The sequence below is a fragment of the Centruroides sculpturatus genome, unplaced genomic scaffold, assembly GCF_000671375.1.
Source record: "Centruroides sculpturatus isolate CEXI.00-Female unplaced genomic scaffold, Cexi_2.0 scaffold438, whole genome shotgun sequence".
Lineage (NCBI taxonomy): Eukaryota > Metazoa > Arthropoda > Arachnida > Scorpiones > Buthidae > Centruroides > Centruroides sculpturatus.
This window is the reverse complement of record NW_019384671.1, coordinates 245,932-267,656: the sequence shown is the minus strand read 5'-3', so window position 1 is coordinate 267,656 and position 21,725 is coordinate 245,932. Positions and strand designations below refer to the sequence as shown.

The 21,725-nt window shown below is 30.2% G+C and overlaps 1 protein-coding gene across 2 annotated transcripts; it reads left to right on the top strand.

Annotated features, from left to right (window-relative positions):
* The first annotated feature begins 1,091 nt into the window (after window positions 1–1,091).
* Window positions 1,092–21,383, top strand: LOC111626703 (complement C3-like). 2 transcript variants are annotated; one of them, XM_023370184.1, is made up of 35 exons: window positions 1,092–1,158; window positions 1,626–1,721; window positions 1,809–1,972; window positions 2,414–2,623; window positions 2,716–2,786; window positions 3,806–3,949; window positions 4,018–4,060; window positions 4,491–4,575; window positions 5,022–5,121; window positions 5,812–6,048; window positions 6,143–6,319; window positions 6,763–6,885; window positions 6,986–7,054; window positions 7,736–7,930; window positions 8,415–8,564; window positions 8,850–8,985; window positions 9,074–9,245; window positions 10,091–10,319; window positions 10,564–10,773; window positions 11,486–11,585; window positions 11,787–11,888; window positions 12,298–12,486; window positions 12,561–12,636; window positions 14,996–15,152; window positions 15,232–15,306; window positions 15,394–15,562; window positions 15,655–15,821; window positions 16,564–16,722; window positions 17,256–17,366; window positions 17,489–17,576; window positions 17,696–17,771; window positions 18,788–18,875; window positions 19,364–19,438; window positions 19,572–19,677; window positions 21,306–21,383. In XM_023370184.1, exons 1-35 carry the CDS (start codon window positions 1,109–1,111, stop codon window positions 21,347–21,349), a joined length of 4,443 nt encoding a protein of 1,480 aa, XP_023225952.1. In that variant the 5' UTR covers window positions 1,092–1,108; the 3' UTR covers window positions 21,350–21,383. The 2 variants fall into 2 exon arrangements, with proteins under 2 accessions (XP_023225952.1, XP_023225951.1); XM_023370183.1 differs by having other exon boundaries at window positions 15,232–15,315.
* Window positions 21,384–21,725: the final 342 nt, after the last annotated feature.

The following is a 21,725-nucleotide window of genomic DNA, read 5'->3' as shown; positions in this document are numbered from 1 at the left end:
TAATTATTTAACTACTTTTTAAGTAGAAATAAGTCGAAACCAGTTACTTTGTACTCGAATATTTGTAGTCTCGGGAAAATGTGGAAAGACAAATTTTTACGACAAACGGATATGTAAATCGTAAATTTAAGGAAAATAAATTCTAAAGCTTTTTCTGTACCTCGTGCACCTCTCTTATTCATTAAATTTAGTTGTAAATGATGCTACCAAAGTAACGGTTAATTTTTTTAACATTATACGAGAATTGTACACGTTTTTTTCTACATCCCCTTAAAGATGGGACGTACGAATTCGTAATATTACTGGTTTAACATTGAAATCCGCGAGTAATATAAAATCGGAGAGCGGAATAAATATATCAAATATTTTAACGGATTTTTTAAAACTCCCATCAACTATACAGAAAACTATCATAAAAACATACAGGAATCGGATGCGTTATACGTACAGCATCCACCCGAGGTCGTGAAAGCATGCAACGTAATAAATGGGCGATCTCTGAGAAGAAAGCCTCCTGGAAGGCTTTCGACAAAAAAGTAACCTTATTTACATGCTAGATACTTAAAGAAATTCCGGAAAACCCACTCTTGTTCGAGCACGAATCTATTATCAATGAGTATTGTTCAGTGGTTTTATTATTTGCACACTGGCAAGTGATTCTTGTATGACACTCAGAGCAAACCCTTATCTAAATTCTAATGTTCAGATTGAATTCATTATCAGATTACTAACTGTCTGTGTCTTTCTTCTCAGAAAACAGGGGTTAAACAACAATAAGTAATAAATATTTGCAATTATTTATTCATATAATACTGTAAACAGTTAACGTAAAAAAAAATCTAATTATACAAGCAACTTCAATTCGTAAAAGTTTTTTTTATACGCATAAACAAAGGGTGTTTAATATAGCTTATCACTTATAATTTATCACAATAACTGATAAAATAATTACATTTTAACTGAAACTATTTCGTTGTACTTATGACATTACACGAATGTCCTATCATATTCTTTTGTTGTGATGTCATTGTTTTAAGTATTTTAATGATACATAAAGAGTGTCGACAAAAAATTATTTTACAGACGTGATACTTTATCACAGAAAGAGATGAAGCTGCAGAAGTACCTCTTGCGAAACACCTGCAATGGCAATTTATTGTAAGTAATTATCATTTTTAATATGAATTACTTATCACTCTACATAGTAAAATACTTCTGTAAAATATATTTAACAATAAAATTGAAGCATTTGGGCGATCTTGTAAGGGGGAGTAAATATTCTAAGGGAAATTAGCCATTATTTAGGTGTAACATACGTAAATACAGGCTAATTTTTTTACATGTGTGACACCTAAATGGCCATGGTTTCGTGCCCAGTTCGTTGTTCGAGGACTTTATATCTTAATAACATGGTGGAATTAACCGTATACGATAGAAAACACCCTATGAATGAGCATATTATCACCTTTTCGTAGTTAAGGGGTCAGACTAACGCTCTGAGACACAAGATCGAATACAAGCGTCACTTTAGAACATTATGTATAACGTCTAAAGATATATAAAACTATGTTTTAAGTATAACCAAGATTTTATTTAACATTATTTAAATATTTTTATCGTTTCAGAAATTTTTTTCTGCTTTTACTCTTATACGTTCCTTCTGTGCTTACGTGTCCGAGGAATAATAATAATAATAATAATAGGCCAAGAGAATACGAAGGGTAAGATGTAAAGAATGTAAAATAATTTTACAGTAACTGAAATTATTCGAATAAACTTTCTGATAATTTTAATTTTAATATTTTTAGGAGAATTTTTATTGCATCTCCTAAAAAATTATCTTTAGATAGAAACGAAAGGATATCCGTAATAGCCTATAATGTTCCTGACAATGAAGTAATGGACGTTACAATAAAAGATTTTCCTGGAATGACAAAAATATTTTCATCTAAGAGAGTTTCTTTAAAAAATGGTGATTATTTTATCAAAATATGTAGCGATTTATATGTATTTATCTTTGAAAATTTTATGCTTTTCACAAGATGTAATATGTTGAGAGCTTGTGTGACATTCTGTGAAGTGTTTCGAGCTGATATATATTCAACCTTATGTATTATCTTAATAATAAACATAAATAAAGAACAATATGCAAGACCCAATATCTCTACTAGATCCGTCCAAACTCCGGATAGGCCCCAAATGTAAGAGAATGGGCCACATCACTAGGGTTACATTTACACAGAAGCCAAACAATCTATATTTTAAACCTTATTTTTGGAAAGACGAAAAGGTCTGTTACGTGTTAGTGTCACAAGTCTAAATAAAGCAATGATTATATCTAAGTATCTTCTGTTAAATATGGTAGTATGTTTTTCAAGTGTAACAATAAGTAAATGAAATTTTCACCTTACAGGAGTTCCAGTTTTTATGGACTTTAATTTACCTTCTAATGAAATTTTGAAGTATATGGAAACTAATATATTTGGTATATTATACTTGAATGTTTATGTGGAAGCTAAAATAGGAAACAAGTTTGAGAGCATTATGAAAGTACCTGTTGCCTATAGTAAAGGATATGTTTTTCTTCAAACGGACAAACCAATTTATAACCCACAACAAACAGGTAATTCTTAAATGATTAAATAAAGTTATAATCAATGCTGTAAATTTATTTTATTAAATACCAGATTTGAATTTAATTAATTAATTTTATAGTACAAATTCGAATTATTGCACTAAACGAGAAGCTGTTACCTGAAAACAATGAAGTTCGAGTGCAAATAAAGGTAATATTCAAAAATTAATATAATTAAAAAAACAGAAGCTTAGAGAATTAAATAAAATACAAGAAATTATACCTAATGGATGAAAGAAGGCAACGCAACACGTGGCAACGAGGACTTTCTATAGGAAAGTAGTCCTTATTTTGGTGTTAGACAGGTGAAAAACACTGACAAACTCTACTTCACTAGTTTTGGTGGAGGTACAAACTTCACACCTAGGTGTGAAGTTTGTACTTCCACCACAACTAGTGAAGTAGAGTTAGTAGAGTGAAGTTGAGAACTAGGTGTTGAAGCTGTTCTATCCACTTGATTAATGGTGAGTAAATCATACTAGAAAGAAAATAATCCCATCCTCATTTGAATAAATAGAACATGGGTTTAGTTTGTACTTCCACCACAACTAGTGAAGTAGAGTTAGTAGAGTGAAGTTGAGAACTAGGTGTTGAAGCTGTTCTATCCACTTGATTAATGGTGAGTAAATCATACTAGAAAGAAAATAATCCCATCCTCATTTGAATAAATAGAACATGGGTTTAGTTTGTACTTCCACCACAACTAGTGAAGTAGAGTTAGTAGAGTGAAGTTGAGAACTAGGTGTTGAAGCTGTTCTATCCACTTGATTAATGGTGAGTAAATCATACTAGAAAGAAAATAATCCCATCCTCATTTGAATAAATAGAACATGGGTTTAGTTTGTACTTCCACCACAACTAGTGAAGTAGAGTTAGTAGAGTGAAGTTGAGAACTAGGTGTTGAAGCTGTTCTATCCACTTGATTAATGGTGAGTAAATCATACTAGAAAGAAAATAATCCCATCCTCATTTGAATAAATAGAACATGGGTTTAGTTAAGGATTTAGAAAATAATCACTTTATAAATATAAGTGAAATATACTTACTGAAGGAAGACAGTGCAACATTGATAAAATATACACGTAACTGAAAATTAGTTGTTGTTTTCTTATAAGGATATTGTATTATATGTAACTCAATTTGTTTTAATGTAATTCTCTTTGATTTCAGAATCCTCAAAATATTATTGTTCAAGAAACCCTTTTTAGAGAGCCATGGAAACAATCCTCTGGTCAGTTTCCTAAAATGAATTTTACCTTTCCACCATTCTCCATGTTAGGACAATGGAGAATAGAAGCCTCGTATGGAATTAGAGTAACTATTATTTATATAAGAATGTGTAATAACCTGTATATAATTGTATTTAATTGGATGAAACTTAGTTTCAGAGACAAACGTCTGTGTCATTTCACGTTGAAGAATACAGTAAGAAAAATTAATACTTAGTTTATACAAAATGATCCAAAAGTCAGTTTACCGTATACAAATACTTCATTATTTATTAGCCCATCAGTGGCTAGGTTGAGAAAACTACTCATCACTCAGTTGATCGGTGTTTAGAGACTCATTAACTTGTTGTATTGTGCAGTTTTCCAGGTTTATTCACGTTTTCCACGGCAAAATAGGTGTTAGTTTTGATTAGAAACTACTTTCAAAGCCATTGCCTTGCTAGATCGCACAGCTGTTGTGTTAGTTCAATGCAATCGTTACAAATTTACAAAATTCTACTAACTCCGTTTTAAATTTAATTTATGATTTACATTAAAAGCATTCTGTAAAGAACGGTTAACCGAGTTTTGGATCAAAGTTTTCAGTTTAATAAATATAAATTATATGAAATGTTTTACAATTTTAGCATTACCAACATTTGCTGTGAAGCTTCGAGTGCCAAGCGCGATATTGTCTAAAGATGAAAAAATTGATATTACTGTACAGGCTGAGTAAGTGTGAGAAAGTCAATAACGTGTAAAAATATAAATTATTTTAAATTTTAAAATGTATTTTTGCTATTTTTTGAGTCTCCTAGCATGAATGTGTGCTTCGTGTTTAGCTGGGTCAATAAATAACATGCCAGGACATTAAACCCAATTGTTTATTGCTCTGCCCTTATGTAATATTACAAAATGAAATACAATCGACACTATAACACTGTTGATTTTTCTGTTTTATATGAATTCCATCTTGTACGAGTCACTTAAATTTTACAAATACGTGTGCCGGGCTGTGAACGGCTCACGTATTTGTAAAATCTAAGTGACTCGTACAACATGGAATTCATATAAAACAGAAAATCAACAGTGTTATAGGGGGGTCGACTGTAATTATATAAAAGCTTTGTAGGACATAGGACTAGCAAAAAGTTTAATATAACTTGCATTATTTACAGGTATGTTTATGGAAAAAAAGTTAATGGAAATGCGTTGTGTAAATTAATCATTGTGACACAATTTTACAAGAAACATCAAGCAGGAATTAAAACTGTTACAGTGAGTGAATTATTGTGTTATTTCATTTATCATTATAAATCATACCATAAAAACTAATTTATTTTTTAGTTTTGCACTTTCATAAACCTCCATTTGATTGGTCTAAATTCAAATGTACTCTTTTCTGTTTGACTTTACACAAATAAGAAAATACTTAAATATTCATTCTACTGTATTTAAATAATAATTTGCTAGTAGGGTGGAAACACTAGGGAAATTCGTTATTTTGTATTTAAATATTGTGTACTTCACACTAACTCTGAATTTGTCGATTATAATTACACTTTATGAAGACTTTTTAAAGGGTAAGTGAAGCATAAAACAGAAAATTTCATATATTCATTATTCAAATGTATTATTTAATATAAGTAATTTCCTGAAAGATGATTGATGTTGTTTGGGCCATTAGCTTACTATAATAAGTTTCTACAATCGAATCCATATGGAAGAGAACCCACGAAGTTTTTAAAGCTGGTCTGGTTGCCTATGTGGTCCTCATTTTCCCCCTGGTTACTTCATTGGGGTCTTAGACAAAACGACAATGAACTTGACAAACCGTTTCTCTTAGTGCCTATTGAACAGAAAGCGTAAACATAAACAATGTAATGCAAATAATAAATATAATTAATTTTAAATTTAATCGTATAGATTTTATAAACTTAAGATTATATAGTACTTTATATTTTTGAGGTCAAAGATGGAAAAGCAAAGATTACACTACCTGCTGCTGAACTTTTAAAAGAAGCAAAACTTGAAGATTTCCCAGAAAAGGGTGAATTATCCATTAATGTGTCTGTCACTGATGAGGCAACAGGAATAACAGAAAATGCAAAGGAAGAACGTATTAAATTCGCTTTATCTCCATACCGTGTATCTCTTTTTCACATGCAGGACTACTATAAACCAGGAGTTGTGTATGTAATAGTAGTGAGTACAGAAAAATTGTGTATCGAAGGGAAAATTTTTTTAGCCATTATCTGATAGATATTTATTAAAACGTTTCTGAAATTATACATTTTAGGCTGATATCTTGTACTTAAATGGCAAACCAGCGGCGAATATTCCCGCTTCTGTTAAAGTTACAGATTCTGAGAACAGAGATGTAAATGTACCGGAGCCAAAACATAAAACCAATGAAAATGGTCGTGTCATTTTCTATGTCACTCCACCATCGGATGTTAACTATCTGAAAGTGACTGTAAGTTCTTTTTATATTTTGTTTAATATTTTAATTTCACTTAATTCAGAGAAATAAACACGATTTTCTTTAATATAATTCAGTATTCAATGTGCTAAAATTAAAACTTAATCATTTGTACATTTGTTATTTTAATTCTTTCTGCACCGTAAGGGTTGAAATAGAAATTTTATCATGTTCATCATGGATTTTCTGAAGTTCAAAATTAGGATCCTGATTTTGGACCTGGACAGTTTTAAGGAATGGAACATGACACAACTCTATAAATAAAAACACCCGGGACGTGTATCTGAATCCCTCACAATGGGATGCTGGTGTCCTAAACAGCTCAACTACAGATCTTATAATTAAAGAGTGCGCAAGGGGTTTTATCATTAGCATTACCGATAACACCCCTGAGCACGCCATTATTTATAATTATTATATTTTTTAAACTTTATCAGGTGACAACAAATGATAACAGATATAAAAGTGGACAGCAAGCTTCTCGAACACGCCAAACGAATAAATTTGCTTCTAATAATTTTATTGCAATTTCGAGAACGGAGTCAATGAGGAAACTGAAAGTATGTATAAGTCTTTACCACTGTAAAATATTTGTTACGTAAATAGGTTTTTTTAAATACTAGAAGTAGGCTTATTATATTTTATATATCTTCTATACAGATTGGAGAAAACTTTGTTGCAACTGTTTTCACTCATCCACCAGATCGATTTGAAAATTTATTTTACGTAGTAAGTAAACACATTTGAATTTTCGTAAAACCTATTGTAATATTTGTCTTATTCCACCAATACTAAAAGATTGGTGGAATAAGGCAGAGAAATGCACTGGGGATCTGCCAAGAAGGATGCTTGTCGAGAAGTTATTTATAGGAAGTTGCCCTAATTTAAATGTAAGACACTTAAATCTGGAAAACTCAATGTGGCCAGCAAGTGTAGTTGCTGTTGGTGAGGCACGAACCCTCGACCACTGTCCAGTGGTCTTATTCGCTTCATTATTAGCGAGAAAAATCTCTGGTCGTACTGTTTTTACGAGTAATGCCAACTTAGTCATATATCTCTACATACGTTAACACATTTCAAATGCAAAAACTTACTTTTTAATGAAATTATACACTGTAAATACATGTATTTTTATGAAAATGTCTATCAATTTTTAACTGTTTCCAAAAGGTCCTTCCCATACTGATCGTGGTTTGGCAATGTCCATAATGGCAAATGATGGGGCTTGACATATCCGGAACTAAAACCATGAATATTTTCTGGTAGTTACTTGCTCGGATAGAGCGTAGATCTCCCAGAACAATTATTTGCTGTCTTGTACTGATTTTATTAAATTTTTACAATGCATACAAAAAATGTAACTGCAATGAATTCAGAATTCATTAAAATTGTGTTTCATATTATTAACAGGTGATGGCTCGTGGAAGAATTCAACTTATGAGACATTTACATACAGGAAAATCGCATCAGAAGCAATTGGAATTTATCATTACGAACGAAATGTCACCAGTTACAAGAGTTCTCGTATTTACTTTAATGAATAAAGAGCTATTGGTTGATTCGATGAGAATTGATGTAGAAGCAAAATGTGAACCAAAATCAGAGGTAAAAATTTTAAATTTGTAAATAATATAAATTCAAATAAATAAATGTATCATTGAAAATGAAATAAATACGTTTGTTGAACCTATTAAAGTAAAAAAACGTAGATATTGTATAATGTTGTACAGTCGACCCCCAATGACACTGTTGATTATTCTGTTTTATATGAATTCCATGTTGTACAAATCAGTTAGATTTTACAAATACGTGAACCGTTTACAGCCCGGCACACGTATTTGTAAAATCTAAGTGACTCGTACAACATGGAATTCATATAAAACAGAATAATCAACAGTGTTATAGGGGGGTCGACTGTATGTCTATAAGATTACTTTTCATAAAATACATTGAAAATTAATATGTATTAGTATATTTATGCATGTCCTTGATACGTTTATTAACGTATAGTTTAACACTACTTTTTGTTGCTTGTTAACATTAGTTATTTTATGTAATTGGTAATATGTTCAAATTCTTCTCTCATCAGGTCGTCATAAACCCCGATTTTCCAACAGTTGAGCCTGGCAGAGATGGAAAATTCATATTAAAAGGAGAACCAAACACTAAAGTAGGACTACTTGCAGTGGATAAAGCAGTATATTCTCTGAAGAACGAACATAGACTTACAAAAGAAAAAGTTAGGAAGATTCTATTTTTTTAAAAAAATCTTTCTGTCTCGTGGTCCTTTCTAAAAACCCCTGTATTGGTTTGTCAATGCCAAAATATTAGGCGGAAGGCTAGGGACAGGGCTTGACATATCCAAATAAAATTCTTGGGGTATAGATCCGATTATGGTCCCTCAGAGCGGTTGGCTTCTACACTAATCGCTTGGCCATCCGAATTATATTATCAAATTCTTCGTAATTTAATAAATAATTAATAGGTAATGAATAAAATTTTAATCAGTTATTTAATTCTACAGTTATTTACAAGAATAACGACATCTGATTACGGTTCTGGATTAGGAGATGGAATGAATTCTCTAAAGATCCTTTCTGATTCTGGTTTACTACTTTTTGGAAATTTCAAAGTAGAAAATACTCGTGATGAACATATAGGTAAAATAATTTAAAAACTACTATTCATTATTGATAAATAATACTGAAAATTGAACACTAAAATTGCGATTTAACAAAATTTTCACAGTAACTAATCACTTGAAAATAATTAACTTCAAAGAGAAGGATGAGGACGAAGTCGACCCTTACTTTGACGGCTTTTTATTTGATTATGATGATATTGATGAAAACATGGAAGATGAAATATCAATTCGAAGTGATTTCAGAGAAACATGGCTATTCGAAGATTACGAAATTGGGTATTTTATTTTATTTATCTTGATTATTTAATTAATATTACGAAAACTTCCATAAAATAATTAAGGACAAATAAACCTACTAACTAAGTAAAACTTAAAACAAAGTTAAGTAAACATATAATAGCCCAAAATTCAGTTAACAGAGAGTATCTTTGACTATTGTTTAATATCGGTTTCACAAGTTTTTACAATATGTGTGTGTTAACTGTTTATTGGGCCATCTTATATTTTCGTAAACCTGAGATTTAAAGTTTATAGTAAATTATATTAAATTTACATTCAATAATAAGAGTAATACAGTAGTAAATTTAGTAATTTAAAAAGATGTTAATAAATTTAAATAATACGGTGATATTTATTTAGACATATTTACAGTGTAAGGTAACTATGAAATGGCCCCTATTAGCAGATCATGAAAGCCATTAAAAAGTATTTTATAAAACAGTAATTTGAAGTAAAAAGTATGTAGCTTTACTCCTGGTACCTCGGGTATTAAAAATTTTAGTAAGGTATTGTGAGAATCCGGGGTAAATAAGGATATTGTATTGATACTTAATTGGCAATGATTTGGTAAGAACCGCTTTACTTTGAGCTTTCCTATAAATATTACACATAAAACCCATTCGAAATCTATATATCCAATTAGATTGATAAAATGTGGAATGCAACATGCGGGCAATCAACCAAGATAGTTACTTGACGGATACTGTGGTAAAATAGACCCTATTTACGTGTATAAACTACATAACTATGTTGAGTATCTACTTCTATTAAAGTAATTTTACAAAGCACTGCATCCATTTTACATTGAAGAGTATTGCTGACGATAAAAAGTTTTCTTACAGACATAATGGAATTTCAGTGGTCAATACGAAGTTACCAGACAGCATCACCACGTGGGTGATACAAGCTGTTAGTGTATCACCTCAATGGGGAATGTGTGTTACCGATGTCAAAGAAATGAAATCATTTAAAAACTTTTTTCTCCAACTTAATATACCATATTCTCTTGTACGCAACGAACAATTGGATCTTCAAGCAACTGTATTCAACTACTTTCCACAGAAAATGCCAGTAAGTAAAACTTTCCACGAAAAATTAACCCATATTTAGGTGTTAAACGTGTAAAGAAAAACAGGAAAACACCATCCGGTCAACTCGTTGATCAACTCAAAAACCCCAATTTCAGTGTTAAGAAATTCCAATTTTTATCTGAAATTTAAACCCAATGTTTTATCCTTATACTTTAAAATGTATTTTTCACGTATATTTAACTACACGTGTTGTTACATCATAAATACGCGAATTGTCATTTTAGGTGACTGTTCACATGTATGGAGTGAAGAATCTACGTAGTGGAGTAAAAGAAGGAGAGAAAAGCGAACGAAAGAGAATCACAATCGAACCCCATTCTACAGGAACTGTGCATTTTTCAATTGTTCCATTAGTGGCTCAGGATTATTTCATTCGTGTTGTGGCTCTAAGTCCTTATGGAGGAGATATTGTGGTCAGAAAATTACATGTAGTGGTAAGATATGTTGTCTTCAAATTTCTGAAATATCATATATAATAAAATATTCTCTTCAGATTTCAGAAAAAAATGTATAAGGCGTTTACTTACAAATCAAGTTATAATTGCTGACTTATTTAATTGTAAAGTTTATTATTATTAAATTGTAAAGTTTGCCATACCATTCGTTAGCGATTTCAGTAACATCAATATGATACTAGAGTGAATGTTAATGACTAATTGGCACCACTTGTACTCTTTATAATAATCATTCAAATTGAATGATATTGTGACATGGATTATGCTCCTTTTTCTGATAACACCAAAGAGGAATATTGAGCTGTGGTTCGTTTGTTTGTGGGATGGAAAAAAATTCGTCAGTCGATCACAGACCAATGGAGGAAAATTACTTCGTTATAATGGTATGCATTACAAATCTATGGTAAGAATTTTGTAAGTACTTTGTACAAAATTCTTACCATAGATTTGTAATAAAACAAAAAATTAAGGAAGAGAAACATACGTAATTTGCTTGTTAAGCAAAAAATTTTATTGAGAAAATAAGATGAGGAAGGAAAATCAAGTGCATTGAAAACTAGGATTAAATTCATTAGTAATGTTAGATTAACGTAACTTTCAATGTATTTTTTCGAATTATATATACTACTTGCTTATTTATAAAAATATGAAAAAAATTACTAAAAAATAATTCTGTCTTAAACATTGTCAGGCTGAAGGTGTTACTGAAGAAATGGATTTTGTCACCAGTTTAGATCCAACAAACCAACAAAAAAGGAAAAGAAGAAACATCGTTTCAGATGTTTTATCAGGTGTATATTAAATATATTTGTGTTCTATTTTAAATGGCCACTGTTTAGAAATGGCCGTTATTGAAATTAAGTATAACTTGTAAATAATTAATTTATAGATTAAATGTTTCGATGAAGATATATTAGTTTGAATATTTAATGTTAAATTATTTAAAATAAATAAAGATTTATGTTAATTAATTATTCTATTATATAAATTAGATATTATAGATACATCGAAGCAGCTACAAGAGATCAAATTTAGTCTTAATCCTGGAAAAACGTATATTCCTGGAACCGAGATGGCAGTTATATCTTTAATTGGTAAGATGAATGCATGTAGTTAGAGAAAATAATTTCGAACACTATAAAATTCTTATATTTGAGTCACTTGTATCACTTACAATGTATTTATTAATGTTTTTTTCCCCACTTTGAAACAAAAATGGGTTATTCCAAGCTTATTCCAAGCATATTCCAAGCTCAGATCGATAAAGAAATGAACTGGGTTGTGAAAAAAATAGTCTCACATATTAAAATTAATAAATTCATGGAAATTAATGAGCCAAATCTACTCGAATCCTAGTTTTTAATATGATATCTTCACCATCGTAATTTACACGTGAAACAAGATGATTTCTGTTTTCTGTATTTTGCATAAAATGTAGAGAAAAGTTTCAATGAAACACTCAATAATCCAGAATAATGATAAATATAATTTGAATAATTTCAGGTACTGAATATGGACCAACAGCACAAACAGTAGTACTCGATCCAAGAGATTTAATTAGAATGCCCACTGGCTGTTGCGAGCAAACAATGACTTACTTAGGTCCAACTCTGTACACTTTGAATTTCTTAAAAAGTAGAGGAAAAATTGATTTGGAAACAGAAGAAAGATTGTATGATTTTGTGGGTAAAGGTATGAACAATGCTATTTATAATTGTAATAGATGAACAGAATGATATGTTTAAATATAAATTTACTGATTATAGGATATAGAAGAGCATTAACTTTTAGAAAAGATGATGGCTCATTCTCTATCTGGCCACGCAGACCATCAAGCATTTGGTAAATTAATTTTTTTTGCCTATAATAATACTTTGAATTTTTTAATTTTCGTGTAATTCATGAAAAGCATTGTCTAAATAGAAATAAACAGAAGAAATTAATTAACAGCATAATAACATTTACGTTTTATTATTCATTTTTGAGAAGAGAGTTAGCAGTGCTTCTAGTTACATGAAGTACTGCTAAAGATTTTCATCTTGTTCCATATGAAAATCTTCAATTTATATAAACACAAAATTTTCATATGATAGATTGTGGAGTTTTTGGAATATGCGTTTTGCGCTCTCTAGACAGGTTTTTCTTTTATACTCTTTTCACCCTGTGGGCACTAAAAGAACCTCTTATAGCAAGTTCATTATGGGATCGGCCAGGTCCACAATGGAGCGACGGGTGATGAGGGACGGAGCCCAACATATGTGACCACCCCCAAAAATTCCTGGGGATTCCTCGACCCGTCCGGATTCGATCCGGGTCTCCCAAAGCTGTAGGCTGCCACCTTGTCTCGGTATATAGACAAATAAAAACTATAAACTATAGTTAAAACATGCCACGTAAAAGTAAAAAATCTACTATTTTACAATAAAATCTAATTTAAGATGGAATAATTTTTACAGTAAATAAGATAGGTCTTTTAGTTTTCTCACCAGGGACACCAATTGCAAAGTCCGTAAAACCTCTAACCAGTGTTGCCGCAATGAAATTTCAAAACGTACTGAAGCGCCTTCAAAAAATGTACTATTTTCCTTCAAAATGTACTAGTTCTATGAATACTTTGTTTACGTGCCTATATATATATAGGCACGTAATTTATATATATATATAGGCTATGTATATAGTAAAGCTATTTAAAATTAAAAATATATCTACACATCTATTACTTATTATATAATTAGCATTACATTGACAACATTTATTAATAATACTATTGAATTTCATCTTAATTTTATAACCAATCGTGCTTTAAAAAAATAATTATAAATTTGTTATATTATTATATTATTTTATTCTTTATTATAGTTTAAATTTTTTTGATGTTATTGCATCACTTTACGAAGTGGTATATACGTAATTGCATCAGTTTTAGTACCTATTTAATTAATTTCAATCATGACAGCAAAAGATAAGGATGCTTGTTTCTTTTAAACTATTTGATGAAAACGTTACATAAAATTGGGGTTGCATAATCATCCGAAATTATTATTATATTTTTGACTGGAAATTACAGGATTTATGCAATTTTAGTTTAATTAATGCCATATAAAACTGACTGCTCCTTCAAGTTTGCTTAAAACATGCAACTCAAAAAACCCCAAAATGGCAGCTCAAGAAGTAGATCACGCGTGTCCTGATCTTCTTATATAGACCTTGGAACAGTCGGAAGTGCGGCCATTTTGGAACCATACGTAACATTAACCCTTATTTCTTTTACTACGATTACTAAAATTGAAGTTCATAATTTAAGAATTAAATTATAGTGGTAGAAAATAATATAAAAGTATTTATAATATTTTTACTCGTACAATTTCAAAACTATTTTCTGTAATAATTTTATTGTGACTTAACGGATATTTTAATATTATTGACGACAAAAGTTTGAAATCATTGATTTCCTTACCTGTCCATTATTTTTGTTTGACGAAGTTGAACTGTTTCGACCACGTGGCATGAAAACATTTGTCAAGGTCCTGATGAGAATGTGCAGACAACTGAACGTGCGAAAGAAGACCACCGAGTCAAGACCGTTTACACGTGCAACTATATGTTGCTGACGTCGACGGACACACACCATTTGTATGTTGTGATTGGATAATTTAAATTAGCAAGCAGTGACACTAGTGAGACTTTATTGAACTAATTTTTTCTCGTTTTTTTGTTAAGGAGTGAAATATTAATGTTTACCGTAAATAGTACTTGAAATATTATAATGTACTGAAAATTTACTAAAAATCTAAATATACTTTCAATTTACTGGAAAGGGCAAAATGTATCAGAAAAGTACAAATGTACTAGGAATGGCAACACTGCCTCTAACACTAGTAATTCTTAGTATATTCACGACATAAGACAGGCTGGCCACGTGAAGTTTTCTGTATTTTCTTCACGAGCCTAACACTAAATAGACGATTATTTTCCACAGAAAGACATCCTGGGATGCAACTCTTAGGTAAATCGCTCAGGTTTTATATTATTCAAACAATTCAAACTTCAGCCATTACAACTTATACATAGAAATTGTTCTGCCAATTTTTTCACACCTGAAACATTTGTTATCAGATTAATTAGACTTAATATCTCATAAAGAATAACAGAAATATATTTATTTGTACAGTAATTAGTATGTAAATATTATTTCTTGTAGGTTAACATCATTTGTTATGAAACTATTTTGTCAAGCCAGCAAACTAATTTATGTAGACGAAAATGTAATCTGCAAAGGAATGCAGTGGATAATTTCTAATCAAAACTCTGATGGCTCATTCGAGGATCCTTATCCTGTTATAAGAAGAGATATAATGGTGAATTTTTAACGATATTTACAGAAAAAAAAATTGAAATATTACATACATTTTGCAATAAAGTAAATTGTTTCTAAAGCACGGAAGCGACGGAAAAGTCCCCATGACTGCATTTGTTCTAACCGTACTGCAACAATGTAAATGTAGTTCAGTAGTGAGTATGGTACTACCCTTTATTCACACATTAAAAATGAAATGAAATCTGTTATATATTGTGTAAATTTAACTATTTGTTTAATAGAATATAAATAATGCCCGTCTGAAAGCGAAATCATTTTTGGAAAAGCAGTTTGAATCTATAAATGATTCATATGTTATGGCATTAACTGCTTACGCACTCGCAGCAACAAATAGTCAAAATAAACATCAAGCAAACGAAAAACTTCTGAAGATGTCAACATTCGATGAAGGTAAATTGATAGAAATTTAAAAAATAAAGTGAAAAACTAAGTATAAAACGCAGAAGTTATGGACTAAATTTTGTTTCAATTATATTAATTAGAATTAAATCAAAGATATTGGGCTAAATCTTCAAAAACTGAATCGATAGAAATTACTTCGTATAGTCTTTTGACTCAGCTGGAATTAACAAATATGTCAACGTCCCTCTCAATTGTCAATTGGTTGAATACACAACGACTCGATGGAGGATACTTCCCTTCTAGTCAGGTAATTATAAATACTTTATAAAATTCTTATATTAAGAGTTTGATCATCAGGTAGAAAGTTTAATATTTATATAATTGAAGAATTGGAAAGAAATGTATGTATGTATGTATATATAATGTAGATTTTCTCTGCGAAATAAGTGTATACTGTATATTCATTGCATATTCACTATAAAGATATTACAATTTTAAATAGATTTATATGCTGTCAAATAATTGCTTTTTGACTCATAAATTTTGTATAATTTCTTCCACAAATATTCGGAAATGTCAGTATACAAACTTGATCTCCAAAACTCATCGCTATGACACTTGTGGCACTGTAAGAGGAGAAAATACACAGAATATGAATACTGTGCACGTGATGTGTTAATTTTTTGGTATAAAACTGCCTATACCACGTTTATACTGGGAAATTTCCATTTGTGTATTACAGATCCAGCGTGCGATGATCAACACTATGCCTGAATTCATGTGACTAATGTAGCTGTTTTATAAAAACAATGCCAATGTTGCGTGTGAGTTTCGAAAGCCGTCACTTTAAGCAATTGCACCTTCCTTTTTTCAACTGGCAGAGCCAGAAATCCCGTAGTGGAGAGTTCTGAAACTATTAGAATTTTTTATTTATGTTTGGCACTTAAATTCAAAACAATTGATTAAATAAAAAAAGTTACTATTAAGTATTTTAATTTATACCATATGATATTTTAATATTAAACGCATTTTAATTATGCTCATTTCAGTCTACAGTGATTGCATTACAAGCACTATCACAATATTTAATTACATCTAAACGCAGAGACATATCTCTAACGTGCAATATTTCGACGAGTCATAATAAAGAATTGGTAAAAACAACGCAAATTAACAATGACAATGCCTTCGTCCTTCAACAATTGGAGGTAAGAAAAATTTTGCATTAATTTTAATTAAACAATATATTTATAAAAAGCTTCATTTATGTATAATGTATTCTTCTTTATTACTTCTGCCCGTACTTCATAATTTTCTATCTTTTCCTGGTCAGAAGTATTGTAGTATCAGACAGGGTAACACGTGGCCGAATTCTTATGTAATAGTTGACCCCTATTTTGCCGTTAAACATGGGAAATAAACCCGGCAACTCCATATTGTCAGCCCATTAGTGCGACCCTCTTGTCACTAGTAATGTTGCGTGGTTTTATCCACTCGGCCACTGGTGAGCTACAATAATAGGGAAATTAGTTGGTCTCTGTAATTTTATTTAATAACATGTACAGTTTTGGAGCCAATTTTAACTCCTCCCCTTTCTTCGTCTGTACTGTACTATACTTTTTGCTATCTCTTTTTTAAGGAAGAAGTGAGTCGATGAAAGTATATACATAGTTGTCAGCAACTCCTCGTGTCTTATTATACTTAGTTTTATAGTAAAAAAATTTTTACTTGTATTGTACAGGTTAATAAATTAGGTGGAATATTATATTTCAACGTGAGCGGAAAGGGAGTTGGATTATTATCAGTTAAAATGAGGTATAATGTAGCAGATAAGGAAAAGCAAACATGTAAAGTAAGACTTTTTTCAATACATACTTAACGTAAAGAGATACTTTTACGCTTAAATTATAAGATAAATAATTAATTGTAAGTGAGAGGTGATTTTGACTAAATTTGTCTATTTAACTTTATTAGTTTCAAACTACTGTGCATGTTTCTGAAGTAAATAAGCAATTTTCAATACAGGAAAACAATATTCATTATGAGAAAGAAAATAAAATTGGTAATATGATTTACTGTATTTAATTTTTCATCGTGTATATTTGCCTATAAATATATTTATGTACTGTATATTTTTTCATATATGTTAATTACAAATGATTATAATATAAAAACTTTCAGAAGTATCTGAAGGCCCTAAATGCTTCAGCAGTAATTTTCATAGTAAACTTACACTGAAAGTTAAAATATGCAGCAAGTAAGTATAAAAAACTGTACAATTTAATTTATATAATTGAATACTTGTAGAATATGTATACATGCCAGTAATATATCATAGATATTATCTGTTTCAAGTAGATTATAAGTACACATTTCTTATTTTATATGCAGATTGTACATAAATTCTTTGACTCAATATGCCTACAATGCGGATATACATGTTAGGCATTCTTATCAGTTTCAAATCTTGTGCTCTGTTCAGTAATGGTAATGTTATGAACTATTGGCAAGTATACTGTTTAAAACATGTGGAGAATAAGTATACAGGAGAAAATATTCCAAAACTAACCAGTAAGAAAGATATTGCACTGTAAAAATCGAAACTCATGGTAGACTCAGTAAAGTGAATAAGAAATACATGAAAATGTAGAGATTCATATTATGTATTGAACTTACAACAATGCTATATCAATAGAAACATCTCATCAGTCTGATCCTGACATCATTTAGTCCAGGACCATACATTTGCCAGAAACAAGATTTCTTGAGGACATCTCATTAGTAACTAACTAATATGATTTTTAAATTGATACCCTATTATGAAAGTGCAACACAATAATAAATCTGAAAATACAGTCGAGTTTTCTTTTCTAAGCTTTTAGCGAAATAGAGAATAGTTTGGTTAATTACTCTTTAATAAAAAGGTGTAGTACTAACTGTTATTGCACACGTGAAGAATTCTTATTATGGAGTTCATCGTGAAGTAAAAATAATCGTATAAAAATGACAATGAATTTTCATTAATGTGTAGTCCTTTGGAGAGCCGTAATTTTCCGTACTGGAGACTTTTGTAACTAAAAAATTTTCAGGAAATTCTTTCCTTCTGCCACGGGCAGTAAACCTATGAAATTCGCTGATATTTTGCTTATTATTTACAACTACGGAAAGAGTTTACAATGAGAAACGTTTAATTATGACACTCCTGTATATAAATTTTAAATATTTAATATATTTCAATAAATGTAATTTCAATTGAAACTTTACTTTCTGCAGATATCTTTCCAGTAAAGATTCCACCATGACTATCATTGATGCTGGAATACTCAGTGGATTCACTCCAGTTAAAGAAGATTTAGATAAAGTAAGTAAACATCGCTTTACGATCAGAAAAATGCTTTATTGTTTCTTGGGTATCTTTGTATCGTAATCAAACGTAATTGTTATCTAAATACTCGTATATTATTAGAAAGCATAGATCATAGGAAATATGAAAGCTGACCAAAAATTGCTGCAATTAGTGTATGTCTATTCTTTTGCCCATTGTAAATTTAGTCAGGCCATCAATAAGGACATCTGCATATTAGAACTAATTCAAGCACACTGGGTTTAGTTCATTTTAAAAAATGACTTTACTGAGAATTACAAACATTTCTCGAAGATGGAAAAGTTGTGAAATTACCTATCAACTAACAGGCAATCAGTTTACTCATTCATAATTTGTTTGTGAAACGGGTTAATAATTATATATGAATTAGAACTTATAGTACGATATAGTGCTTTAAAAAGACTTATAATTTTTTTAATTTTTAATAGTAACAATGTAAATTTTATATTTTATACTTTTTTCAGATAGTCGATGATTATAAAAATCCCGTTGATAGGTACGAAATAGAAGACAGAAACATAATATTTTATTTAGATCATGTATGTATGAATCTACGCTGTAGTACATTAATTTGTTTCTTATTTTTTAAATAAGTATGTGATGATGTAGTTGTACTTTTTAAGTACTACAATTGAATGTGAAGAATACTAATTGAAAAATTAAATTTCACAGGTTACACATAAATCTCCTGTTTGTATTGACTTTCGTGTAAAACGAGATTATATTGTTGGAAATGTGCAGTCCAGTGTTGTGAAAATATACGATTATTATAATAATGGTAAGTGTCTTCTTTTTCGAATTGATTAACTTTTGTTTTTCTGAAAAAAGTTCAGCCAATTTTTTTAAGGTTTTTTAGTCATGACTTAACGGATACGCAATTAATGAATAGGTAAATTACATATGAAGCATATGTCACAATGACAAAACATAAGCTACTCAGGTATTATTTTTATAATCATAAGATTCCCACACTAAGATAAGTGTTGTACTTTAAACCAGCAGGAACATTTTTGCACGGAATACAGACTAATTGTAAATAATGCAAGCCTCTCATTATCATCAAAAGACTTTTAAAACAACCTCATACGATAGGTTAATAAAGGCGAAAGGTCAAAAATATAGCATGAAAAGTGCAGATTTGATGTTTATAAATTTGAATAAAAAGTCGTAAATACTATTAACTATAATTTTTTTTATCAGATTATATAGTAATATACACTAATGACATAATACATTAATTGTATATAATATAATAGAACTTTTGAGATTTCCAAACCCTTTATATGACAGAATAAAACTTAAACTAAAAAAGAAATGTTTGCAATTTTGGGCCTTTTTGGCATTGCATATTTGTAATACAGGGTGATTATAATTATAGTTGTGCTACTCAGACCTGTCTAGAGCCCATTCTCATGGACGTATTTTGATGAAACTTGGTACATATGTTATATGGACAATGGAAAAAAGGAAAATGTAAAAAAATATTTAGTTCGAATTTTCACCAGTAGGTGAAAAATGGCGCATGAGGAACAAGAAACACAAAATGGAAACACGCAAAAGGGTTTTATTCACATTTGTTTCATGTACAATCCATTTGCATCAATTACATGTTCAAAACACCTTATAATGCTGTAAGGCGTTTTGAACACGTGACTGATGCAAATTTATTGCGTTGTAAAGTGCAGTAACATGGGCTGCATTTTGTATTAACAAAAAGCCAAAAATAACAGTATAAACGGCTTTAAAAGTTTTTAATTTTTTAAATATCAATGCGAAGTGAGAAGTTGCGAGTCAATTAGTTTTTTGACTCCGAATCTGACTCTTCATCGCTGCTTTTTAGTGTAACACACGTCAATTACGTTCATTATTGATCTTTCTATAAAGATATAGTGAAGTTAAAAATCTGTTTAATTACTAATTTGTACATGTTTATACTGTTTTTATAATTTTTTCAATTTTAAAAGTTTTTTCAACCGAAAATGTGTTTCGCTCTTCCTGTCACTGATTTCTATTCATAGTTTATTTTCCACATCTTACAATTAAGTCATTCATATTTTCCAACATTCTATTCTTCCTTTCTGTTGGCCTCTCGCTAACAACCGACTGAATAAAAACCACCAAACAGTATAAGTTGGTGACAAGTTCTAGCCTGACCAACAGCTGGCCATGTTAAATTTCTGCTTTTCTTCACGTGTGTAACATCCATAAGCTGGCCAGTGTCATAGAAAGTCATTGGGGAAGCATCTGTTCTTTGCAATTCTTTGTTCTTTTGCATCGCTTCTTCTATTTCAATTTTGTTTTTGGAATTTCTTGACCATATTTTCTGCACTTTCCTTGATATTTAATTTATTAAATGTTTAGTAATTTAAGTATTATATATTAATTCACAGTTTATGTATTTTTCAGATGAACAGTGCATTGTATTCTACAGTCTTGACACTAAAGCATAGCCCTGATAATTGGAAGGAATGAAAATATGTTAATGGAAAATAGTTTTATTGTGTGATTAAAACATGTTATAACACAATAAAATCTTGTTTAAATCATTTTCAGACTGTGTTAATAGACGGCTAAAACCCATGATAACATTAAGAAGAAAGACTAAATATTGACAAAATAAATTGAAATATAGTAAAATACAAATATCTTTATAAATGGACCAACTGAAAGTAGCTGAAACATAGATTTCTTTTCACTATGTACGGAAAAAAGATTTTAAAAATTCTGGCAGATTCGGTGAGGACACTATACGGACAGCCAGGTGATGAGGGACGGACAGGCTAAAATAGAACGTAAAGGCAAGATTGAAATAAAATAATAATATCG